A 20,682-nucleotide genomic window follows, 5' to 3' on the forward strand; every position below is an offset into this window, starting at 1 on the left:
TCAAGATTCAGACTGTAGTCTTTCTAATAGTAGTCTCTCTTGAGGGCCGTTTTAAGATCTCTGCAGAACAATAACACAGAAGAATGAGAGCCTGATCCAAAACTCATTGAAATCAAAGGAGGTTATTTCCATTATTCAAAAGAAGATTATAGACTGATGTACAGGAAAATATCAGGAATTATTTCTTCAGACTTCACAGGAAAACATTCAGCTGTAAGCATTATTGTTGATGGCAACCATTATGCTTATAGTTCCAAGAACAACAGCTCTTCTTCTTAACACAGTATTAGAACAAAAAAATACCTCAGTTTTAATATTTTTTTTTCTTGAGGATGGTGAAACTATTACCTTAAATCATTCTGAACAGGACAAAAAGAGAGATTTTAAAATCTAAATGAATGTCTGTAATTCAATAATCTGATGCATTAAACAGTTTTGAAGTGCGCTGTGATCTTTATAAAAACTTGTAAAATTCCTGTATTTTTCTTATTTTCAGATAAATATGTAATTCTTCTTGTAGGATGCTTTTAAGAAATAAAATATAAAAATGATGCCTTTATTAATAAACCTACATTTTAGAGCAACACAAATGGAAGTTGACCAGTTAAGACTATATGTAATTTTCATCTTCATTACATTTTGTTGTACATTTTACAGCAGGTAGGACTGCCTTTCTCTTATAAGTGAATGCATTTTCAATAATTTAGACAGATATTTGGCTTTAAAATAATGTAGTTCAGGTATGGGATTGGTCAGCTGCATGGACATTTGGTCGGTTTTTCTCTTCCTCCTTTCCCCAGAGCTAAACTTCTGTTCTTTTGAAGCTACATCTCTAAGTGACTCAGTATTGGATTGCTTTGAGATGCTCATTTTGACTTTGAAGGGGCTTGATTTCCAAGGGAGCCAAAAACTACCAGTTCTCTGCTAATCTGCCATTCTTTGGATTTCTCAAACTAGATAGCCAAAGAATAAATCCCTTAAGAAGTGTAGGCTTAATTCTGGCACCTCTGCAGTAGAAAGATTATTTCCAATCTCAAGAGATGGAATACTGGTCAGTTAAAGATGTTGCTTTTCCAGCTCTCTCTCCATGCTGCTGTTACGCAGCAGTTGCTGTTCTCCAACAGAGGCAGCAGAATGGGAATTGCTCAGTCCGGAACCTCCAACCTTAATCTTCTGCTCGGTCTTGTCTACTGGAGTTGTATGTCTATGGGTAGTTTTTGAAACTCTGCTTCTAATGAGGAAAGACATTATGCATCATGTTGGAGCATTAACTCCGAAATTTGGGGTTTATTAAATTTGTCATTGTTCACTGTTTCATTGCTAGTCTGGATGTTGAAAGTGTGTAATACAGATAATATATATGATATATAGGTCATAATGCAATGGTCTGTCTGCGTTATCATTTACTTACAAGTGCTTTCTTCTAATGTCTTGCCAAGTGACTTGCAAGAGTGAAGCTTGAGAAAACCCCACTACTCTCTATATTCCAAGTTCCCAAGCTCCTTGTTCTCTCTGAATTGCTAAGATAATTATGAGGAACTTATCTATATGTCAACTCTTGCCTTACAGCTCCAGAAACAGCTGTCTGAGCTGGATGAGGATGACTTATGCTATGAATTTCGTCGAGAACGTTTCACCGTCCATCGCACTCATTTGTATTTTCTACATTACGAATACGAGCCTGTTTCAGACAATACCGATGTAACTCTGGTGGCTCAGCTGTCAATGGACAGGTAGGGAAAATCTCTTCTTCATCTGGAAGCTTGAGACAATTAGTGTTTTCTTGGAGAGAAATCTAACCATTTAATGCTTTAGGGAAAGAAAAAACTCACTTTCTTATAGAAACTTGCATGTCAGCCTGTAAAAACTTCCTTGACTTAAGAGTAGCACATGTAGATACCACACATGTATCCAGACTTCAGCTCTGAAGTGCACACACGAATGTTCACAAGAGGCTGAATACTGGAACTGCAGGGGTTTTTACTTGGCAGGATTGCTAAGTTTGTAATAGGCTTAGACAAGCAGTTGTAGCTGACCAAGTTTTTACACAAGTATTTCCTCATTATATAGTGTCAGTTTTGCTTTCATTGGCATTTTCCTTGCAGAAAATTTCAATCAGTGACTTTTCTTACAGCAAAAATAAAAACTAAACATTTTAGTTTCAAATTGGAAAGTAGAAAATAAACTTTTTTTTTTTTTTAATGTGCTAGCATGAAATGAAAAATCTCCTTTTGAGAGGAGTCATTGCATTTTTATATAAATGTTGATTTTCAGAATAACATTTCTAGTTTAACTCTTTTTCAACTGTCAGTTCTGATGTAAAGTGGAATTTCACTGGTATTTCATTTGAGAAAAAGGACCCATTTTATGGCAAGTTCCACCTGCACCTTTCTGATCCCCACCATTGCAGTTAGTTGTTATTTTTCAGAAGCTCTGGAAGTGCAGTCTGGATCAGTCAGCTCTGTGAAATTTTAAATTGTTCATCTCCTTTTTCCTCCTGTTTCTCTTTGTAGTTACTGCTATCAGAATGGGTTACAAAACAGATCAGAACTCCTTGAATATTAGCCAGAAATGGGTATTTCATTTAGCAGAGCACATACAGAATACAACATGACCCATGAATACCACCACTGCTACACCAGTAGAAGGAAGGTCAGCAGTATTCCAGGAGAGTCAGAGGAATTCAGATCAACAAGACGTTTACAGCCTGTTTTAAAAATAAATGCAAACGAATGACGGCTGTTCTGTTTCACCGGTGCCTCAGCATTGCGTCCTGCACATTGTGTTATGATTTGCTATGCACATCAGTGTCTGTTCTATTGATTTTTAATTGAGGAAACATTTCTTAAGTGTTCACAAACCTTTGAGTAAAAAGCTAAAGAAATAAATTAAACCAGACCCTGAGTGAGTGCCACAGTAAATTAGGAAAGCTGGTGTGTGCACATGGTATATTTTCCCCCCAGAATTTAATTCAAAAGGCTGAGCTGGGGCTCAGTGCTGATTCACTGGCACTGATGCAAAGTCTGAGCATCTGTTTCCCTTTCTGGATCCTCACTGGGGCACATGTTTTTATTGATAGACAGAACCACACATTTTTATTCAGGAAGAACAGCCCTCCTGATACTGTGCAGGAAAAATCTTCCCTGCTTCATTGCTGTGTTGCAATAAATTATTGATTTGAGTTGGAAATACTTTCTTTCAGCTAAAATCAATAAATAATATCATACCAAAGAACTGTTTAGCTGCTTTGTTTTCTTTCACATCTTTCACTTACTGCCTTTTTTTTGTATCTTCTTTTAACCACTTTTATTAAACTCCTCAAATATAGCTGTAGATGTTTAAGAATAGTATCTCAGATAGAAGATGGCATGTACATAAACAATGTGCTATACACGACATTTCTGCATCGTTCTTTCAAATGATCATCCAAGAAGAGGAAGGGCAAAAAAGCAGCTCCCAGTGTCTCCAGTCCTGTTGTAGCTGAGACTGGCCTGACTATTTTGACAGGCTGACATTTGGGGAATGGAAGAGACGGATGCAGTGTACGAGCTACCATTAATATCTTGAGATAGAAGGTTTGAGACAGACTTTGTCCAGTGTTGTTCATTATTGGTTAATTGTCACCTTTTATACTGGTGTGACATTTTCTTGGATAAGGGCTTGGTTGCATCGCAGGTCAAGGGAGGTTATTGTCCCCCACTACTCTGCCCTGGTGAGTCCACATCTGGAGTACCATGTCCAGTTCTAGCCTCCCCAGTTTACGAAGGACAAGGAATTACTGGAGAGAGTCCAGTGTTGGGCTGCAAAGATGATTAGAGGTCTGGAGCAGCTCGGGTCTGTTCAGCTTGGAGAAGAGAAGCTGAGAGGGGATCTCATCAATGTTTATAAATATCTCAAGGGTGGGTGTCAAGAGGATGGGACCAGACTCCTTTCAGTGGTGCCCAACAATAGGATGAGGGGCAACGGGCACAGACTGAAGCACAGGAGGTTCCATCTAAACATGAGAAACTTTTTTGCCTTGAGGGTGCCAGAGCCCTGGAACAGGCTGCCCAGAGAGGTTGTGGAGTCTCCTTCTCTGGACACATTCAGGACCCACCTGGACACATTCCTGTGCAATCTGCTCTGAGTGAACCTGCTTTAGCAGGTGGGTTGGACTGGATGATCTCCAGAGGTCCCTTCCAACCTCAACCATTCTGTGACTGTGATTTTCATGTATGTATTTTGACTGGGCAGCCTTTTTGAAGGCACGGTATGTACCTGGGTTTCAGAGATCAGAGCAGGAGTTAGAAAAATGTCAGATCAGGACATGGACAAGGAAAGGCACGATTGGCATTACGCTGCTTGAAGTCCGAATGAGAATGAGATGTAAATAGGTTGAGTATTCTTAAGAAGTGAAAACAAATAATCTCACAAAACTATTGAATTTCAGCAGAATTCTGTTGACTGAAACAGACCTTTAAAAAAACTTAACAACTAAATTATGATCTCATTATTATGCAGCACAGGAGTGTATTTATTTTTATTAGAGTCCTTAAGAGAACACTTTCCTCAAGAGTGCTAACAAAACCAAAATAACTTGGTCATGTTGTGCTTAGAAACTCGTAATTCTAAGTTTTATGGTCAAAGGAGGCTATTGTAACAACCTACAGAGAGTAGATTATGGAGCATCACCCAGCAGTACCCAAATGAAATTCATGCCAGTGGAGCCTGTCAATAAGAACTACGCAACAAAATGGAGCATTCTAAAAGGAACTAAGCTGTCCAGCTGGAAATTTATACCAGCAAAAGCCAGTTACCATTTAACTATCATGAAAAGCTTTGCAGGCATTATCAGGTATGCTGTTTAAATAAGTTATATATGCCATTTGTCCACTGCATGGAGTCCTTGAAAGGCATTTTGCTGCATTTCTTCCTAGGCAAGCCTTCCATTTTTATAATGCTGCCTTAAATCTGAGTGCTGATGAATTTGAGTCTCCTGATTAATAGGTCTTCACCATGTTGGAAAAATGAAAAGGGAAAAACAAACAAACAAACAAACAAGTATTTTTTTCTATTTATTATTTGTACAATAAAAAGCCTAAAGCCTTCACATACTTTTTAGATCTTTTTTATCGATCTGTGCTTCTAATTCGGCTGTATGTTTCAGGCTGATAATAACCTTTGTTTCAATAATAGATAAAAAGAAAATAATGTACTAGGTGTAGACTAATAAATGTAATATCTCGTATGTAAGAAAAAATGATTGTATCATCTTGGATGTCATCACGATCATTCAGAAATGCAGGAAAAGTTATTAATGTTAAATCAGAATGTGTATTTGCTGGTATATCATTCCTTTCTGCTGCAAAGCTTAGGGAGATATTAGGAGGGGGAAATTATTTTCTCTGATTACGATGATGCAGAAAACTTTTCTTGTGTTCTGTATAAATATTAATAGGAAAAATCTAGTAATGTGGATTTGGAAGGGAGAGAAGATAATCATGTTATGTGGTCTACTCTTCCTAATTTTTCATAGGATATCTGACTAGGCTGTGTAGGTTCATTTCCCTTGTAACTCAAGAGACTTTGTAATCAGTCCTTGCTTTATTTTTGGATGGCATATCTTAATCTCTAGGCAATTCTCTGTAAAGTGCTTAAATGATTTTGGCCAGGCTGGGTTTGATTTATGTTTGTATATGAGATCTTTTGTTGTCGTTTTCATCAATAATATTGTAACTGTTGGAAGTTTTAAAAAATATATATTGATACAACCTGTTTTAAAAATGATGTAATGAAATTTGAGATACTGCTAAAATATATACAAATTAGTACTTTAAATGGTGGTTTTGTCTGAAATACTCTTTTGACATTCCACAGCACTGCCATGTCTCTCCTTCCTTCTCTTCTTAATCCCTACATATAGTAAATCCCATTTCTATCAGTGTGTCATCCTTTTGCCCTTTCCCTGACAGTAAGTTTTTTTTCTAGTCAGTGCAAATGTTCACATAAGTCTGTATTCCCATGACTTTCAACAGCTTTTAAGATCTAAATAGCTTGCAGAAATTGGAGGAAGGTTTTCCTAAACAGGAGGTAAAATGTTTCATGGGTCTGTACACCTTTCTTCTCCACAAGTGTGTGGAAGAGTGCTGCAGTGTGATAGTGTGTGAGAAAAGCTTGACCTGAAGTGTGAATTAAGCACCAGGCCCTGATTAAGATTACAAGACCACTATCCTGTAAGTAGATCCACTTGGACAGATCCTTGCAACTGATCAAAGCTCCCATCAGATTAAATCCCGTCGTCCACGTGGGTTTTCCTGCAGCATCAATCCTTAGGCAGAAAGGGTGGTATTGATTTCACCAGGCTTTAGGTATCTGAGTTGTGGGTGTGTGTATCTGAGCCAGGACCACCTTAGGCTCCCTTGCGTTCAGTGGAGAGCAGTAGGCATAACTAGGGTGCAGCCCATCTGTCCAGCAGGAGACATCAACTTAGATGAGGTGAATTGTGCTATAGAAATACTTATTGCTTTCCACAGCATACAAAGTGACCTCAATCTGTCTCACCTAGAGATAGATATCTACGTTTGATCAGATGAACCCAGGCAAAGAGTCCCAGACAGGGAGACAGCCTTTTCTTATTCTCACCCTTCCTCTTTCAGGCTCCAGATGCTTGAAGCCATCTGCAAACACTGGGAAGGTCCAATCAGCCTGGCACTCTACCTTTCTGATGCGGAAGCCCAGCAATTTCTGCGGTATGCCCAGGGCTCAGAAGTACTTATGAGCCGCCACAATGTCGGTTACCATATCGTGTACAAGGAGGGACAGTTCTATCCTGTGAATCTACTGAGGAACGTGGCCATGAAGCACATCAGCACACCATACATGTTTCTGTCCGACATTGACTTCTTGCCCATGTATGGACTCTACGAGTACCTCAGGTAAATGGGCAGTGGAGGGATTCCCACTGCTGCCCTCATTTTCAGCCCCTCTGCACCCTACCCTTCTCACATATTCCCAAAATAATGCAGTTTGAGCAGATCTGAAAAAGGCAGCTTACAGATGTTTAAGGTGTGACAGTGCACAGCAAGGCACAAAAATGTTTAGGGTAGAGCAAGAGACTGTAACTGGAAATAAAGCAATACAGTTATGAAAGAAAAAAGGTCTAAATGTAAGCCCTGTTAGCCATGAGAATAATTGCTTCAGAGCAGCAGAAAAATCAATTTGAAAATTGAACTGGACTAAGTATTATCAAATGTGCAAGAACATCCTGTATTAGCAGAGATGTGAACTGGACGATTCCCCTAAATGTCGCTGGTTCTTAATATCAGTGACAGAAAAAACATGCAAAGCATTACTGAGCTTGTTGTCCCTGTGACACACTCTTAATCCAGTTCCATATCTTGAAAAGAGGGTGATAGTCTAACCAGCTCAAAAATATGACAGCAACACCAGCACCCGTCAAGGCAAAATAATTACCATAAGGAAACTGGGAAGAGTAAACCTCAGTGTGTGTTGTGTCATAATGAATGTGAGCAGACTGGGCTGAGCAAACTACAGACCTCTGATCCATTAACTGGTTTAATAAAGACCTTTTTCCCCTGCAGAGCCTGGTCATCTGAGGCCGGAGCATAGAGCAAGGACGACACCCTGTGGCCAGACAGAGGGATTTCAGTTGTTTGGTCCTGACTAGTTTTGCTTTCCATCTTGGTAAAAGTTGATCGAAGTGTTCCAGTGAGGGTCTGTCTGTAGATGATCCCTTTCAGTCCGCAGGCCCGGGGTTTTGAAACGTGAGGAGAAATATGCCTTTCAATATTGTAATCTTATGGAGAAATTCCTTTTTTTCAAGCTTAGCAACTCAGTAAACTCTCTCTTACATAGATAATTAATTGCCATTTTCGATTTCTGCATCCATGTAGGGGGCCTAATTCAGTATGGCTTTTAAGACACTGGATTTCAGTACTATCCTTGACAGTTTATCCCACTGTATCAGCTTGTTTCCAACTTATGTCAGGGATATTTCTTTTTCATTTACATTATGAGGGCTCAAAAATAATTCTGTCCCTTCCACACATTATCTGTTTCAAGATACGTTTGTTGGTGTTGGCTTTTCTGTTCTTCGATGTTAGTTTTGCATACTCATACATTTCTTCAGATCGATGCTGCACACAGTAGGAGTAGCAGCTGTTGATACTGGCCTGTAGTACCAAAAAAGCAACTTATTCTTCTGTGCAGCTTCACAGTGCACTGATGGGAGCCAGCACTGAAAGGGAGAAGAGAGAAGACAGAATAGCGTGCCACAATATACTTGACATGCTACAACCAGAGAAATCGTTCTCGCGTGGTGATAATGTATTGTAGGACTAAAGGCACAGTGATGCCTCCAGTTGGTGCTGTTTCAGGAAAAAAACACAAACAAACAAAAAAAACCCCACCAAAACAAAACACCCAGATTTGCACTGAAAGCTGTTGCATCTGTGACCTTGTGTTACTCCACATGCCTTTTCTGAGGTCCATACCACCTTAATTCTGACTATGCCTCTCTCTTGCCTGGGAATATCAAAATTGCTAATCTATTGCTAGCAGCTCTTTAAAAAGGGATTGGATTTTTTTGCATGTCTACTAAAGGCTTTTGTTGCTTTTTCAATAATGATTTTTCTGAGCTAAATAGCAGGGAAGTGCAGTGAGATTATTTTAAATACAGATACCCTGTATCTTTCTGCATTGACTGCACCACCTCTTCAAGTAGCTGTTTAGTGCTGAGTGGCAGAAATTGTTTGTTAAAGAGATGTATAAACATTTTCGGCTTCATTTCCTCATATAGAACAACCGTAAGCAAATAGGAGTGGTGTGGTGTTTCAGGAATCGCTTTGTACAGAATGAGCCAGACAAATCCCTCTCACTTGCCAGTTTGCTGTCTTACATGTATCATATATTGTGTCTCTATAGACAATATGTTCTCAGAAAGAAAAGAATTTTTAAAAACATTTCAACATATTGTGAAGGTGGTGTATGTGACAGGTTGTGGCTAGTTTTGAAGAAGCTGAAGGTTACCCGTCCCTCTAGGTATTTATTGCTAGCACTTGGATTTGTGCTAATTGAGCTTTTTCACAGCTGCTAAGTAAGACCATTTCAATGCTCCATCAAACCTCTGTTTTGTCCTACCTTCCTCTTCCTGTGAAGTACAAAAGGAAAGAAGAGTATTATTTAAAGATTGCCTGTTTATGAAATTCAGACACTTCTGTGGTCTGTGCTGAGCTGAAGTCTGTTGTCACCCTCACTCATTAGTTACTGAGGTCATCTTGTCATTGCCACACAGTTAAAGGCTCTTCCTGGTTGCTACAAGTGAGGTGTGTGGGTCATCCTAAAGGTTCTTCTGACATAAGTAGGCAGGCTGCTTATCTACAGTTGTCACAGCTAGCATTAAAGTTCTTCCCCAACATATTTTTGTAAAAAATGTGCCCTTTGCTTCCAGTGACACATTTAGCATGAATTGGGAGCTGACATCCAAGCTCTATCCACATGTTTCATACCTGTCACCTGCAACATGAGTTGTGACTTGTTTCTGGTGGTTATTCAGCATCTCAGCAAGAGACACACTTGATGTTGTGCTTCTTGATTTTTACGTTTCGGATGTCTTTCTAGGCTATGCGTTCATTGCTTTTGCAGAGAGGAAGAATGTTCTAATGAATTTGACAGTGGACGGACATCTCTCCAGTTCTTAGCGCAAACTCTGTTGACCTCAAACAAACCACTTACCGAGTCCTGATGGTGGAAGCTAATTTGAATTAATGGACTCTTGGTTTTTTTTTTCTGAATTCAGTGCTTTAGATTTCTCACCTTTCTGCATCTGAGCTTCTCTGTTCTCCATAAATGGGAATATTACTATCTGCCCACATGAGGGTGGGCAGATTCTTTGTAAATTTTTGGAAAGTATGATGGAGAAGAAAAGATTGATATCAACATGATGAAGATCATTCAACCTGTGAGGAGCCTCTTGTGATTTAAGATGCATTTCTTCCATGCCTTGCAAAAAATAGGGTTTATTAGTAGATCAGAAACTTAACCTGATGTTCGCTGTATCAGAACACAAAGATTCCTGGGAAATTGTTTCCTGGACAACACCAGCTAATAGAAAGCTTTTCATGAAACCATATATCCTTGGTTTGGGAAAAAGAACAGATAAAATTGATATTGATATTGAATTGATATTACTGAATCCAAATAACAGCTCACATAAGGATAGTGCAGGAATTAAACAGTTTTCCCAGTCCTAGTTTGCAGAGTAACCCAATGTATTCCTTACATTATATTCCATGCATCTTGCAGCACCAACAGTGAAAATTTTCCTATTCCAAGTATCACAGAACCAGTCAACCAGCAAATGGCACCTCCACTCCAAACAGGAGAAAAAGTCACTCCCACAGAAGAGGAAATGCAGATTTGCTTCCAACAGGAAGAGGTTAGGTTTTCAGCTTGTTATCCAAGGAGCAGACAACCAGCCAAGTTAGCAGAAGAAAACTGAAGGTGTTTTTCTTCTCTGCCAAATCTTCCCTGCCTTTATCACAATTCACATGATTTCTCTTGTCCTTTGTCACTCTGGTTCAACACCTGGATGTCAATACTGATTACTTCTTCCCCTTACATTTTCCTGTACGTCATCAAGTCCACATCGCAGGCAGGCTGTTCCACTCAGGGGTCAGTGCTGCTGGGCATCTTGACTGTGTCTCAACTCCCAGCTCAGTTTTGATGGACCCTTCCACTTTGGGCTTAAAAATATGCACCTCACATGCTTGCATATCTCTTGAAAATATAATATTTCTACTGAGATTATCTTGCCATGTTATTTCACTCAAAGTACCTCTACCAGTTGCTGTGTTTGACGGCATCCACTACAAGCATCTTGGTTTTGGATCCCTGCTTCTCTCCACTTACCTAACTTTTCATATTGACCTTTGACAGTGCAAGTGATTTCAGCCTCTTATATCAATTTGTTCTCTGCCTTTGGTTTTCTTCATAAGGGTGCTGTCATCTGTTCAACAGTTTTGCCATTGACACCTGTATTAATTTTGCAGATGCCCACTTCGGTGGGCAGGATTGTCTCCTATTCTTTGACAGTGCCAAGCACAGTAAGACTTTGATTTTTCACTTTTGAGCATAGCAACAGCCATAAATCAAAACTGCTGTTTCCTTGCAGAGCCCAAAGCGTGAACGTCACTGCAAATATTACCTGATCCTTCCTAGAACCAAATCCCCAAAGCTGTACCACTGGAAGGCTGATAGATTGCACAGAGTCCAGAAAGCCTGAGATGTTGGACGAGAAACTGTGTTAGTGTGCACTGTTTGCAGAGAAGGTGTGAAGGTATGGAGGGGAAGAAACATTAAGAGCGTCATGAAGGCTGAATGCTGACACTACTCAATGATTCTGGAAGGTCACAGAGGCTAATTGTGAAGGATTCATCTATTTGCATACAGATGCCTTGGCCATTAGCCATGGTGAGGGAGAAGATAGTGAAAAAAGTACAAAAAAATTGTAATAAGATGCTGTTAAAATCCTTCAGTTGTGAAAAGTTCACTGGGATGTGGCAGGGGTTCTTTAAACAACACAAACTTTACAGTAAGGTGCTGAGAACAGATTTATTTTTATAGAACAGGCCTATAGGGTGGTGTGAATTCTCTAAAATTCAGATTTCATTAAATTGCCCTGCTCTTCTTCTTTTTCTCTGATGGCAATATAAATGAATTCTAGGTATTGTGGGCCCAGAAAAAGTGGTTTATTTGCTCCTTCTGTTATTATGACAGTGATCCCAATTCCTTCATCTTATAAGACTGTAGAAAGTTTGCTGCTTGTCAACATTGTCCTTGATTGCTTGTTGCAAGAACATAAAAGTCAGGACAGTGAATCCTGTTAAGGGGAACTGACTTTGACAGGGAAAGAGAGGCATATTTCTCGTATGAAATATGAAGATAATGAAGGAAAATCGAGACAGAGTTATTTCTAATGACAAGCATAGTAAGATTGAGTTTGGGGATGGAAAAGTAACTTATTTTTCTTTGAGTTTTAGTTTGTTAGGAGAGAATAAGCTGAATACCTCTGCCAGGCGGGGCATGAGGTTGCTGAGCTCTTGCTCTCCTGCAGCAATTGTCCTAAGGCCCCCATCTGCAGAAGGGCTCTACTGTGCAAAGTGTGCACTCACACACACACACACACTTATACACTTAAATGGTTTCAGTACATCCAATGCACAGCTTTTCTCTGCAGGAAACAGCCTCTTTGCTCTACGTATAAAGTCAAACACAAATGAGCTCCGATCTCAGGGCACTACCACGCACATGATTAACAATACTCAAAAAAATACTGCTAGTATACTATTTTGCTGATTTGCACCATGTCCCGTTGCAGTAGATCTGTGCCTTGCTTTGAACAAACACCAACCATCATGGCAACAGTGTTCTTCAACGCAAATATCTAGTCCGTAGTGATGTGAAGGTAACACTTTACTTGTAGAACATGCAGAGCTCTAAAGCTGAGGTGAAAAGCAAGAAAGATGGCACAGCACAGGGAATAGCCAGGCTGAAGTGCAACCAGGCTTTCCAGCTTCTCACCTTGTAAAGTCTCACTGAGCCCTGGATAAATCCCATTTTTTAGAACTGCCAGCTCTTTGTCATATATGTATTCTAGTAACACTCAACTATGTTTCTCTTAAAGGAGTGATCAGTTGGCCGTGCTCAGAGTGCTGGTTGAGCTCTGGGCGCGCCTGGACATGCATGGCAGCACTGATCAACCAAACAGCAAGCTCTTTTTGAACCGTGTTGTTCCCCCCACTCTTAGAGCAGCAGGTCAAAAGTAGAGGAAAATATGAAGCACCCCTAGGAAAAAATCTGGGCCATAGTTACATTTACAGGATCAAACTGCCCATACTTCACTCTTTATTTTGAAAAGCCAAGTGATTTGCTCCGTTAATAATTTTCCTGCTTGCATTTGTTGTTTCTTTTTGCCAGGAAGTCTGTCACCCAGCTAGACCTGGCTAACACCAAGAAAGCTCTGATTGTGCCTGCTTTTGAGACCCTACGCTACCGCCTCTCCTTCCCCAAGTCAAAAGCAGAGCTGCTATCTATGCTGGACATGGGAACCCTCTTCACATTCAGGTAATGGAAAGTACTTTTGTTGAACCTGTGGTCATTATCTCTAAAGATTGGGGTTTTTTTTAATGTTCTTGTGAATGTTTGATTTTTTCTCTCTCACTCTCAGCTAGCTAGCTTCATTAAGAAAGCTATTGGAATTATTTTTCTCTTTTCATAGAGAGGCAGTGAACAGAAACGTATGTGGATATATTCCATCTGTAAATTCAGCATTTTATCTAGCATTATAGTCCTCTGCTAAAGGACTTCAGTTATTAAATTGAATTTGGTTTATTTTCATCATTTTTTATTGCGCTACAAAATCAAGTGCAACCATTACACTCATATGTGTGTAATTTGCTTTTTGGCTGCCAAATACTATCCGGATAGCTGTGTCCCTTACGTGACCAAAAATAATTTCTCTCTGCTCGTTGGTTTGCTTCCTTACTAAGTTACTGAAAAAACAACCACAGGCTTGTTGTGTTCTCTTTTAAAGTGTGAAACAGATTCTTAAATAGCTAGAGTTTCTCAATGCAGAGGTAAAACTGGGCTCTGACTAGAAGCTGAGAAGTGAAGAACACATAAATTTGGAGCTCTTCTCTGAAGCAGACTCCTTTTGTGGCTGTGAACAAGTCACTTCTATTATCTGCCAGACTCTTCTTCAATTTTAAAAATGCAGCTACTACGGGTTGACTGCCTCTTGGGTGTGTGTGGTAAGGTCTGATTAGCAGACATTTGTGCAGCATCACAGTGATGGGAAGAGTACTATATGGCCTTATGATATTGCACAGAGAGGGGGCTTAGGAGACCTGCATTCTCTTCCTGGCTCCGCTACTGCCCTGCTGGGAGGTGGTACGTGAATCAGTTCACTTTCTTGTATCTCTGCTCTCCATCTCTGAAATGCAGGTAACAATGTTCACCTCTCCTCTTTATGGTATTTTGAGATCTAGAGATAAAAACCATGAAAAAAACTATGAAAAGGCAAGATATTATCCAGGGCCGATAGAGGTCTGTGTCTTCTTTCCCATCCTTCCTTTACTTAGAGCTTTCCTCACACTTCTTCCATTCCCTGTATTACACACCTCTCATTGCGGTAGCCACCCTTCCCTCAAGAACCCACATGCACGTGTCAGAGCAGATAGCCCATATGAGCCTGGAAAACAGGCTGATGCTACCTCTACCAGTGACTGCCTTGAAATAGAAACTTGAGGTCACTGAGGAGCCATGTCTCTCTCTGGAAAGTTATTTGAGGATATTGATAGAGCAAGTGGCTTTCACTCTCCCATCATTCTTTAACAGTCAAAGCTATACAAATTAAGAAGAGATTTCTTGATAGAAAATAATTGTTTCTTCCATACTTGAACGAAAAAAAAAAATCCTTCCACTGGAAAATAGCATCCTCAGGATTTTCAGGTGTTATATTCCACTGACAGTTAAATTTTGATTTTCCACAGCAGTGGCCTTCCACTACAGATTCCATCTTCAAGCTATAGAGCACATTGGCATGTTACATATACAGCCAGATTTGCAGACGCTTTCTCAAGTCTCGGTCAGGCAAAAATCTCTTTAACATCAGTGGGAGTTTTGCCAGAGCAAGGTTAAATAAGTGAATGACATGCGGTCCATAGCTGGTGTACATATTAATGTAGGACACGTTTTACAAATGCTTCCCCAGTTTGCTTTGGCTAATTTCATTGCTTAAATCTGTCAACAGCCACAAAGCACCTGTGACCTGGGCTGAAAATTTCCATCTTCAAGGTGCTTTAATAAGGCTGCAGCATGAGGCTGAGCGGGTGGGAGTGAGCTGGGGAGGACGGCTGCGACAGTGATGGCTGCGAGCGCCTGCAGCATCCCCCGCCCCGGGTCCCTCACACCACATGGTAGATTACAATCTTTCCCTCACTGAAATTGCTTTTGTCACCTCTTTCCCAAATGGTGACCTTTTCTACCTTTGGGCAGCTGAGAATTAAAAAAGGGGTCTCAATTACATCCCTCAGTCACCACCAGAAGAAAAGGGAAGACGTGAGCATTGATGAGCCGGCAAAGCGTGCTGTGGGGAAACCCACCGCGGCAGTGGGTTGGTTTGTGCCAGCTCGGTGGCTTTGTTTGCAGGTGCCGGCTGTAACATCGCCACACAAGGATGTGTCTGCTCGGTGCTTGAGCAATAGCTAATGAATCACAAATGTTCTGCCAGCACAGCTTTCAGGCTCAAGGAATGCCACAGCTAGTACTCTGTTTCCCAAAAAATAAGCCCTAGCATGATTTTTCAGGATGCTTGAAATATAAGACCTACTCCAAAAATGAGCCCTAGTTACAGTTCATTAAAAAAGTCAATTTAAATAGTGTCCAGGAAGCTATAGATTTTAAAAAGTAATAAGTTTTGGAGGAAAAATTAATATAAGACCCTGTCTTATTTTTGGGGAAACAGAGTAGAGGATGCATAGTATTGAGAAAACATAACCAGCATCACTGATTAACTAATCAATTGATTGCACCCACAATCTAGTAAAATGTTTTAAGCATCTGAGAACAGAACTAGGAAAGTTTTTTTTTCACCAAATCATCTTTCTCACTGAAACAGGAAGCTCTGAGAAAGCAGAGAGGAAGAACACTCTGAGAAGAATAATGATTTCATTTTGCTAACTTTAGCAAAGTTTACTATAGTTTTGGAACTTTATGTTAAATAAAAGCAATCAATAATGAAAGTAAGATGAAGCATTTGACCCAAACCAGGGGAATTTGTGCAGTTGTTTTCCATGAACCGTGGGAAAGAAACTCGTCATCATTTTACAGCGATCAAATTATTTGGCTTGGATTTGTCAAAATTGCCAGCATAGTGAAAAATAAGTTGTTCACAGTTTCACAAAGTTCTCCTGGGAGTCAGTGGGATTGAATGTGGCCTTAAAAATCAATGTCTATTTAAATCTTTAGTGAGAAGCGCCTGAGCAGGAAAATTAGATTTATTCATTTGTCCTGTAAGATGGAAGACCAATCTAGACAGTGAACCACTTCACACAACTGTATCACCAACAGTAAAGTCTGTTGCAATGACTTAGTCTTTATGGTAGCTTCCTCATTATGGACATCCATAAAGAAGTCTGCTTATCTTATTTTGCAGTACATTTCATGTGATGATCAGTGATTAGCCAAGACATAGCTCCAGCAGGATATGTTTGTGTGCATATATATGTAGGTACAGATATATATGTAACCCTGAACTCACAATTCTTCTTTCCAGTAATTATTTCTTTATAATCAGTGTGTGCGCACCTTATTTCAGCATCCTATACTCATTTTTTTCTCTGTCCTGACCTTATCCATCCTTTTCTCTTCCTCTTGCCCTCCACTCACATCAGTCACTTTGAAGAGACAGGTGTGATATTATTTTGTTCAGTACAATCAGGTCTGTTCCTTCCTTTCTGTTTTGTTTTGTCTCTCCAATCTTGCTTCCAATTTTCCCTTCATTGTGTTTTCTTCACATTTTCTTTTTTCCTGTTGGTCAGTTCTCCTGAGTCAGAGGAGTTGTACCTGAGCTGGTAACTGCTTACACTGCTTTCCCCAAAAAAGATGGAAATAAATTGATGTTTTTATGGTTAGTGTCGTGTTTTCCCTCTGTTTAAATGAATGGGAAAGTGTTACTAGAAGAGCAGCCGCATTTGACTGCTTCTCTGCAGGGATCCCTCAATTAACCAAAGTTTATATGGGGCTTTGAAGATACAAATCACTTCATAAGTGTTTAGTAGTCATTATTATTATTATTATCATAATTAATTTCAAAATGCCGGAGGTAGGATGTTAGGAGATACAGCATCCTCCACAATCCATATCATTTTAAACCCCACATTGTGATTGTGCTTTTTTTCCAGCATAGATAGCTGCCTGTTAGTGACTGGGTAGGTTGCCAACTAATTTCCAAAAGAGATCAAGAAAGAGATAGACTTTTTGGAGATGATTCCAAAGGGCATTGAGGATTGTAAGCATCTTCGTGAATCTATCACTGGTTTCTAATACCCTCTAGAGAATTAATTCACTGACAGTTTTTCTAATGTGGAAGGGCTTTGTTTTTCCAGGTCCCCAAGCCACATATATGAAAGTGGTGCAAGCTGATTACAGTTTAGAAATGCAGCTTTCAAAGGGCTGTATGTTACTTGGGACCTCAGTGCTATCCTAATAATTCTGTCCTCCTGCACCACGTCTGAACAAGGAGAGTCAGTGAAGCTGAACACTTCTCTGTTTTTCCAGTTACAAACCGTACAGTCAAAATGGAAAGCCCTAAGTTGTGATTTTATGTCCCTGTTTTCAGCGGTGGCTTGCAATATTACAAGAATTTCTGGGATTGAAACATTACCTCAGGTCCTAATTCTGCAAATATATAATGCTCAAATCCCTTTAGGTGAGCACATGAGTCATCCCTGTGAATTCAATGTACCTTACATTACAAACTGGCAGGATGTTTGTTTTGCCCCTTCTGTTACACTTCTGAGAGCGCTGTAATACAGATGGCCTGCTATGCCTTTGTTTCATTATTTAATCTATGAATCTGCAGAAAGAGCCTGTCTCATTAATTTTTGGAAAGGTGTAAGAAGAATAAGTGGGCGAGAGAGTCATTGACCCTGGCACTAATGGGGTGGATTCAAGCTGTGCTTGGAAGAGACCTGCTGTGACCTTAACAAGATTACTGAAGTATAAAAGGATCTTTTCCTGTAAATCAAATTGATTACCTTACTCAGGATCACATGGGTACTCCCCACAATGTAGAAAGTACAGCAGAAAGCCTTTATGTAATATTTTACTTATTAATTTAATTACGCTCTTTGGCTCCTGCCATAGTAATAACAGTAATTAATAAAACAGAACATCTTTCCAGAGCTGCAGTTGTCTCTCATACGAATTATAAAAAAAGAGATCCTGAATATCACTGTGAGGTAAAAATAGCTAATTTTAGGGACCTTGTCTGAGCCACAGAATTTCACACTGATTTTAGAGCACTTGGTTGCCAGGAACAAGATACAGCACTTTGTAGTGCAGATGAACTGTGTACTTTCTAATTGTTTCTCACATTAACATTAGGTAGTGTTTTCACACTATCCTACACCAGCTAGATGTCTTTAAGCATTGAGCGCAGAGAGGCCCTGCGAAGTGTGCTGGAAACAGTCCTAGAAATTGCCTCTGTTACGTCCTGAAAATGATGATGTGAACTGCAAGCTAATGTCCTTATTTTTGAGCGTTTCGCCTAACAAGTAACATTTTGTTCCCTCGCCAAGATGCGTTCTATCTAATTGCCTCTCCATGTCTGTGCCATTTATGTCTGTTTAAGGTATCACGTCTGGACGAAAGGGCACGCGCCAACCAACTTTGCCAAGTGGCGAACAGCCACCACTCCCTACCGCGTCGAGTGGGAAGCAGACTTTGAGCCATACGTTGTCGTGAGGAAGGACTGCCCGGAGTACGACAGGCGGTTTGTTGGGTTTGGCTGGAACAAAGTAGCTCACATCATGGAGCTGGATGCACAGGTGAGGAGATAACGCCTTCATGTCTCACCCCGGGGCTGGGCAGCAGGGTTGTTAAATGAAATCTGTGTTCTGTTAGAAAGGCTTCAGAGCTCATCCGGCCTTACTGGGCTCCTTAATGAGTGCTTCTTGAGTTGGGAACACTTAGTTTACTCCTTCTCAAGCATTAAAAGGAGAACTGAGTCTGAGTAAATTTGTCAGTGCTGAGAGCACTGTTGTCTCGTAGTGGCACAATCACCACACTGCCCAGGTGTGTTCAAGCACTGCAGCACTTGTTGCCAGTCACCTACTAAGGAATCTCTAGACCTCACTGGAAGTTTTTCAGTTAAATAGAGGTTGCTGAACCCCAAATGCTAATTTAGAATTCAGAAAGCAATCTTAAGCTGAATCCAAGGCAGGCATCTTAAATATATGGCCTGGATTTACAGTGCAGCTCTGCAGAGACAAGGACTTTACATTTCCAAAGTCTGGCTGTAGGGCAGACTCCAGAGGATCCAGGCACTTGGTCCTTGGGCTGCCTGCCTCTTGGATCTGTGACTTGGGATGCAGATGCTGGGCAAACTATGTAAGAATTAGGATTCAGAGAGAGTTTGAGAGACCCAGACTGACAGTAGAACCCTCAGAGCTACCAAGGCTCCTGCCACCAACCTGGATCTTAGAGACTGGCAGTGGCTGTGGCTCCGTGGTGCCTTGGTGCTGCTGCTCACTGAAATGGCAGGGCTTGCATCTCTGCTGTTCTTGGATGTGAAGCTAACTGTGCTAATCAGCATGGTCTAGGTCATGGCATTTCTTTTTATTTTGAGGTCTGGGGTTAGTTTTAGTTTGGTTTCATCTCCAGTTTTTGAACTAGTAGCATTTCAAGCTGACCAAAATCCTTACTGTTTGGTCATCAGTGTCCTCCTGTGCTAGCTTCTGCTATGGATCTGGATATAGCTGATCCTCCTCTGCCCACGACTGACCAGTTTATGTGAAGCCGAGTAGCACAAGGCATGCAGCAAGTTACTGGGACTTTGTGTCTCTGGGGTGTGGGCTACAGTGTATTTGTGTGCAGGCACATACCTGGGAGGTTTATTGGAGGGTTATTTTCTGCTTCTGCTTACAAAACCACATGGTCACCTTGGCTGGCCAACACTTGCCCTCTGCGGAATGGCATTCCCAACAAATTTATACCTATTTAAGTTGAGAAAAAAATTACTACAGACTAGAAAAAAAAAATATCCCTTATATTATTGTTAATAATAATACTTTGCTATAGCACTTTAATTTTCCAATGAACTTTCCAAGCACCAATCAATAAGTTGTGGAGAGTGCCAGTGTAATAATTTATTATTTGTTAATCTGAGTAACAAGGCTTATGTTCCCACTGGCAGGTCTCATCCAGCACTCATGATTTAATCCTTCTATTAGAAACATTTGCTGAGCATACAGACTCACAAATGGTAAATGGGAACATTTTTCAAGTTTTATCATAGCGCAGATATTTTGGTTGGACAGTGGGTTCGAACTAACTCTGTGAAAACGTTTTTCTTACTCTTCCAGCCTTAAAAACATTCTCACATTGAGCCGAAGTTTCATTTTCATTTGTAGCAACATGAGTATGGACCATTTCTCCCAGAAAATCAGCCTGGAGGGGATGTGGGATCACACAGCTACCTCCCCTGTGGCATTACTCTGCTTTGTGGTGTCCGCAGATCAGGTTGCTGCCAGCTGCTTGGCTGGCTTCATTATCAGCAGCTTCTCAATTGAATTATTTCACTGCTCCTCACAACTGCAGCATCCGTCGAGAGAACTGTTGCAGGCTCCTTACCAAGGGCCTGTGCCACTACCATCCTTCAGAGCAGCACACAGTGTGGAGATAATAATCATTATTATTCTGGGGGCATGCAGATGTCCACTGAGCTGGATCATGTACAAATACATAGATAATGACAGTCTCCGTCCGAAGAATTTATAACCTGCAAGGTAGGGACAGAGGTTCCTGCAAGTGCATTGCTTTCTCAGCAGACCTTTACTTATAGTAGATGTGGGCCATTAGGAAAGCTTTCCCTGCTCTCCCAGTCTCTGTGGAACTAGACTG

The 20,682-nt window shown here is 40.5% G+C and overlaps 1 protein-coding gene across 2 annotated transcripts in view; it reads left to right on the forward strand.

The window, feature by feature from the left end:
- LARGE1 (LARGE xylosyl- and glucuronyltransferase 1) overlaps positions 1-20,682 on the forward strand; it is a 286,929-nt gene that overhangs the window by 260,811 nt on the left and 5,436 nt on the right. For both annotated transcript variants that reach the window (XR_014184896.1, XM_082061421.1), the window contains exons 12-15: positions 1,570-1,733; positions 6,636-6,914; positions 12,976-13,122; positions 18,413-18,608. Coding sequence is in view for 1 of the 2 variants with exons in the window: in XM_082061421.1 (XP_081917547.1) it covers positions 1,570-1,733; positions 6,636-6,914; positions 12,976-13,122; positions 18,413-18,608 (786 nt within the window). In the remaining variant the exon portion in view is untranslated. The remainder of the gene's footprint in view (positions 1-1,569; positions 1,734-6,635; positions 6,915-12,975; positions 13,123-18,412; positions 18,609-20,682) is intronic.

The sequence above is a fragment of the Streptopelia decaocto genome, assembly GCF_964273445.1.
Source record: "Streptopelia decaocto genome assembly, chromosome: 1".
In the NCBI taxonomy this organism is placed as follows: domain Eukaryota; kingdom Metazoa; phylum Chordata; class Aves; order Columbiformes; family Columbidae; genus Streptopelia; species Streptopelia decaocto.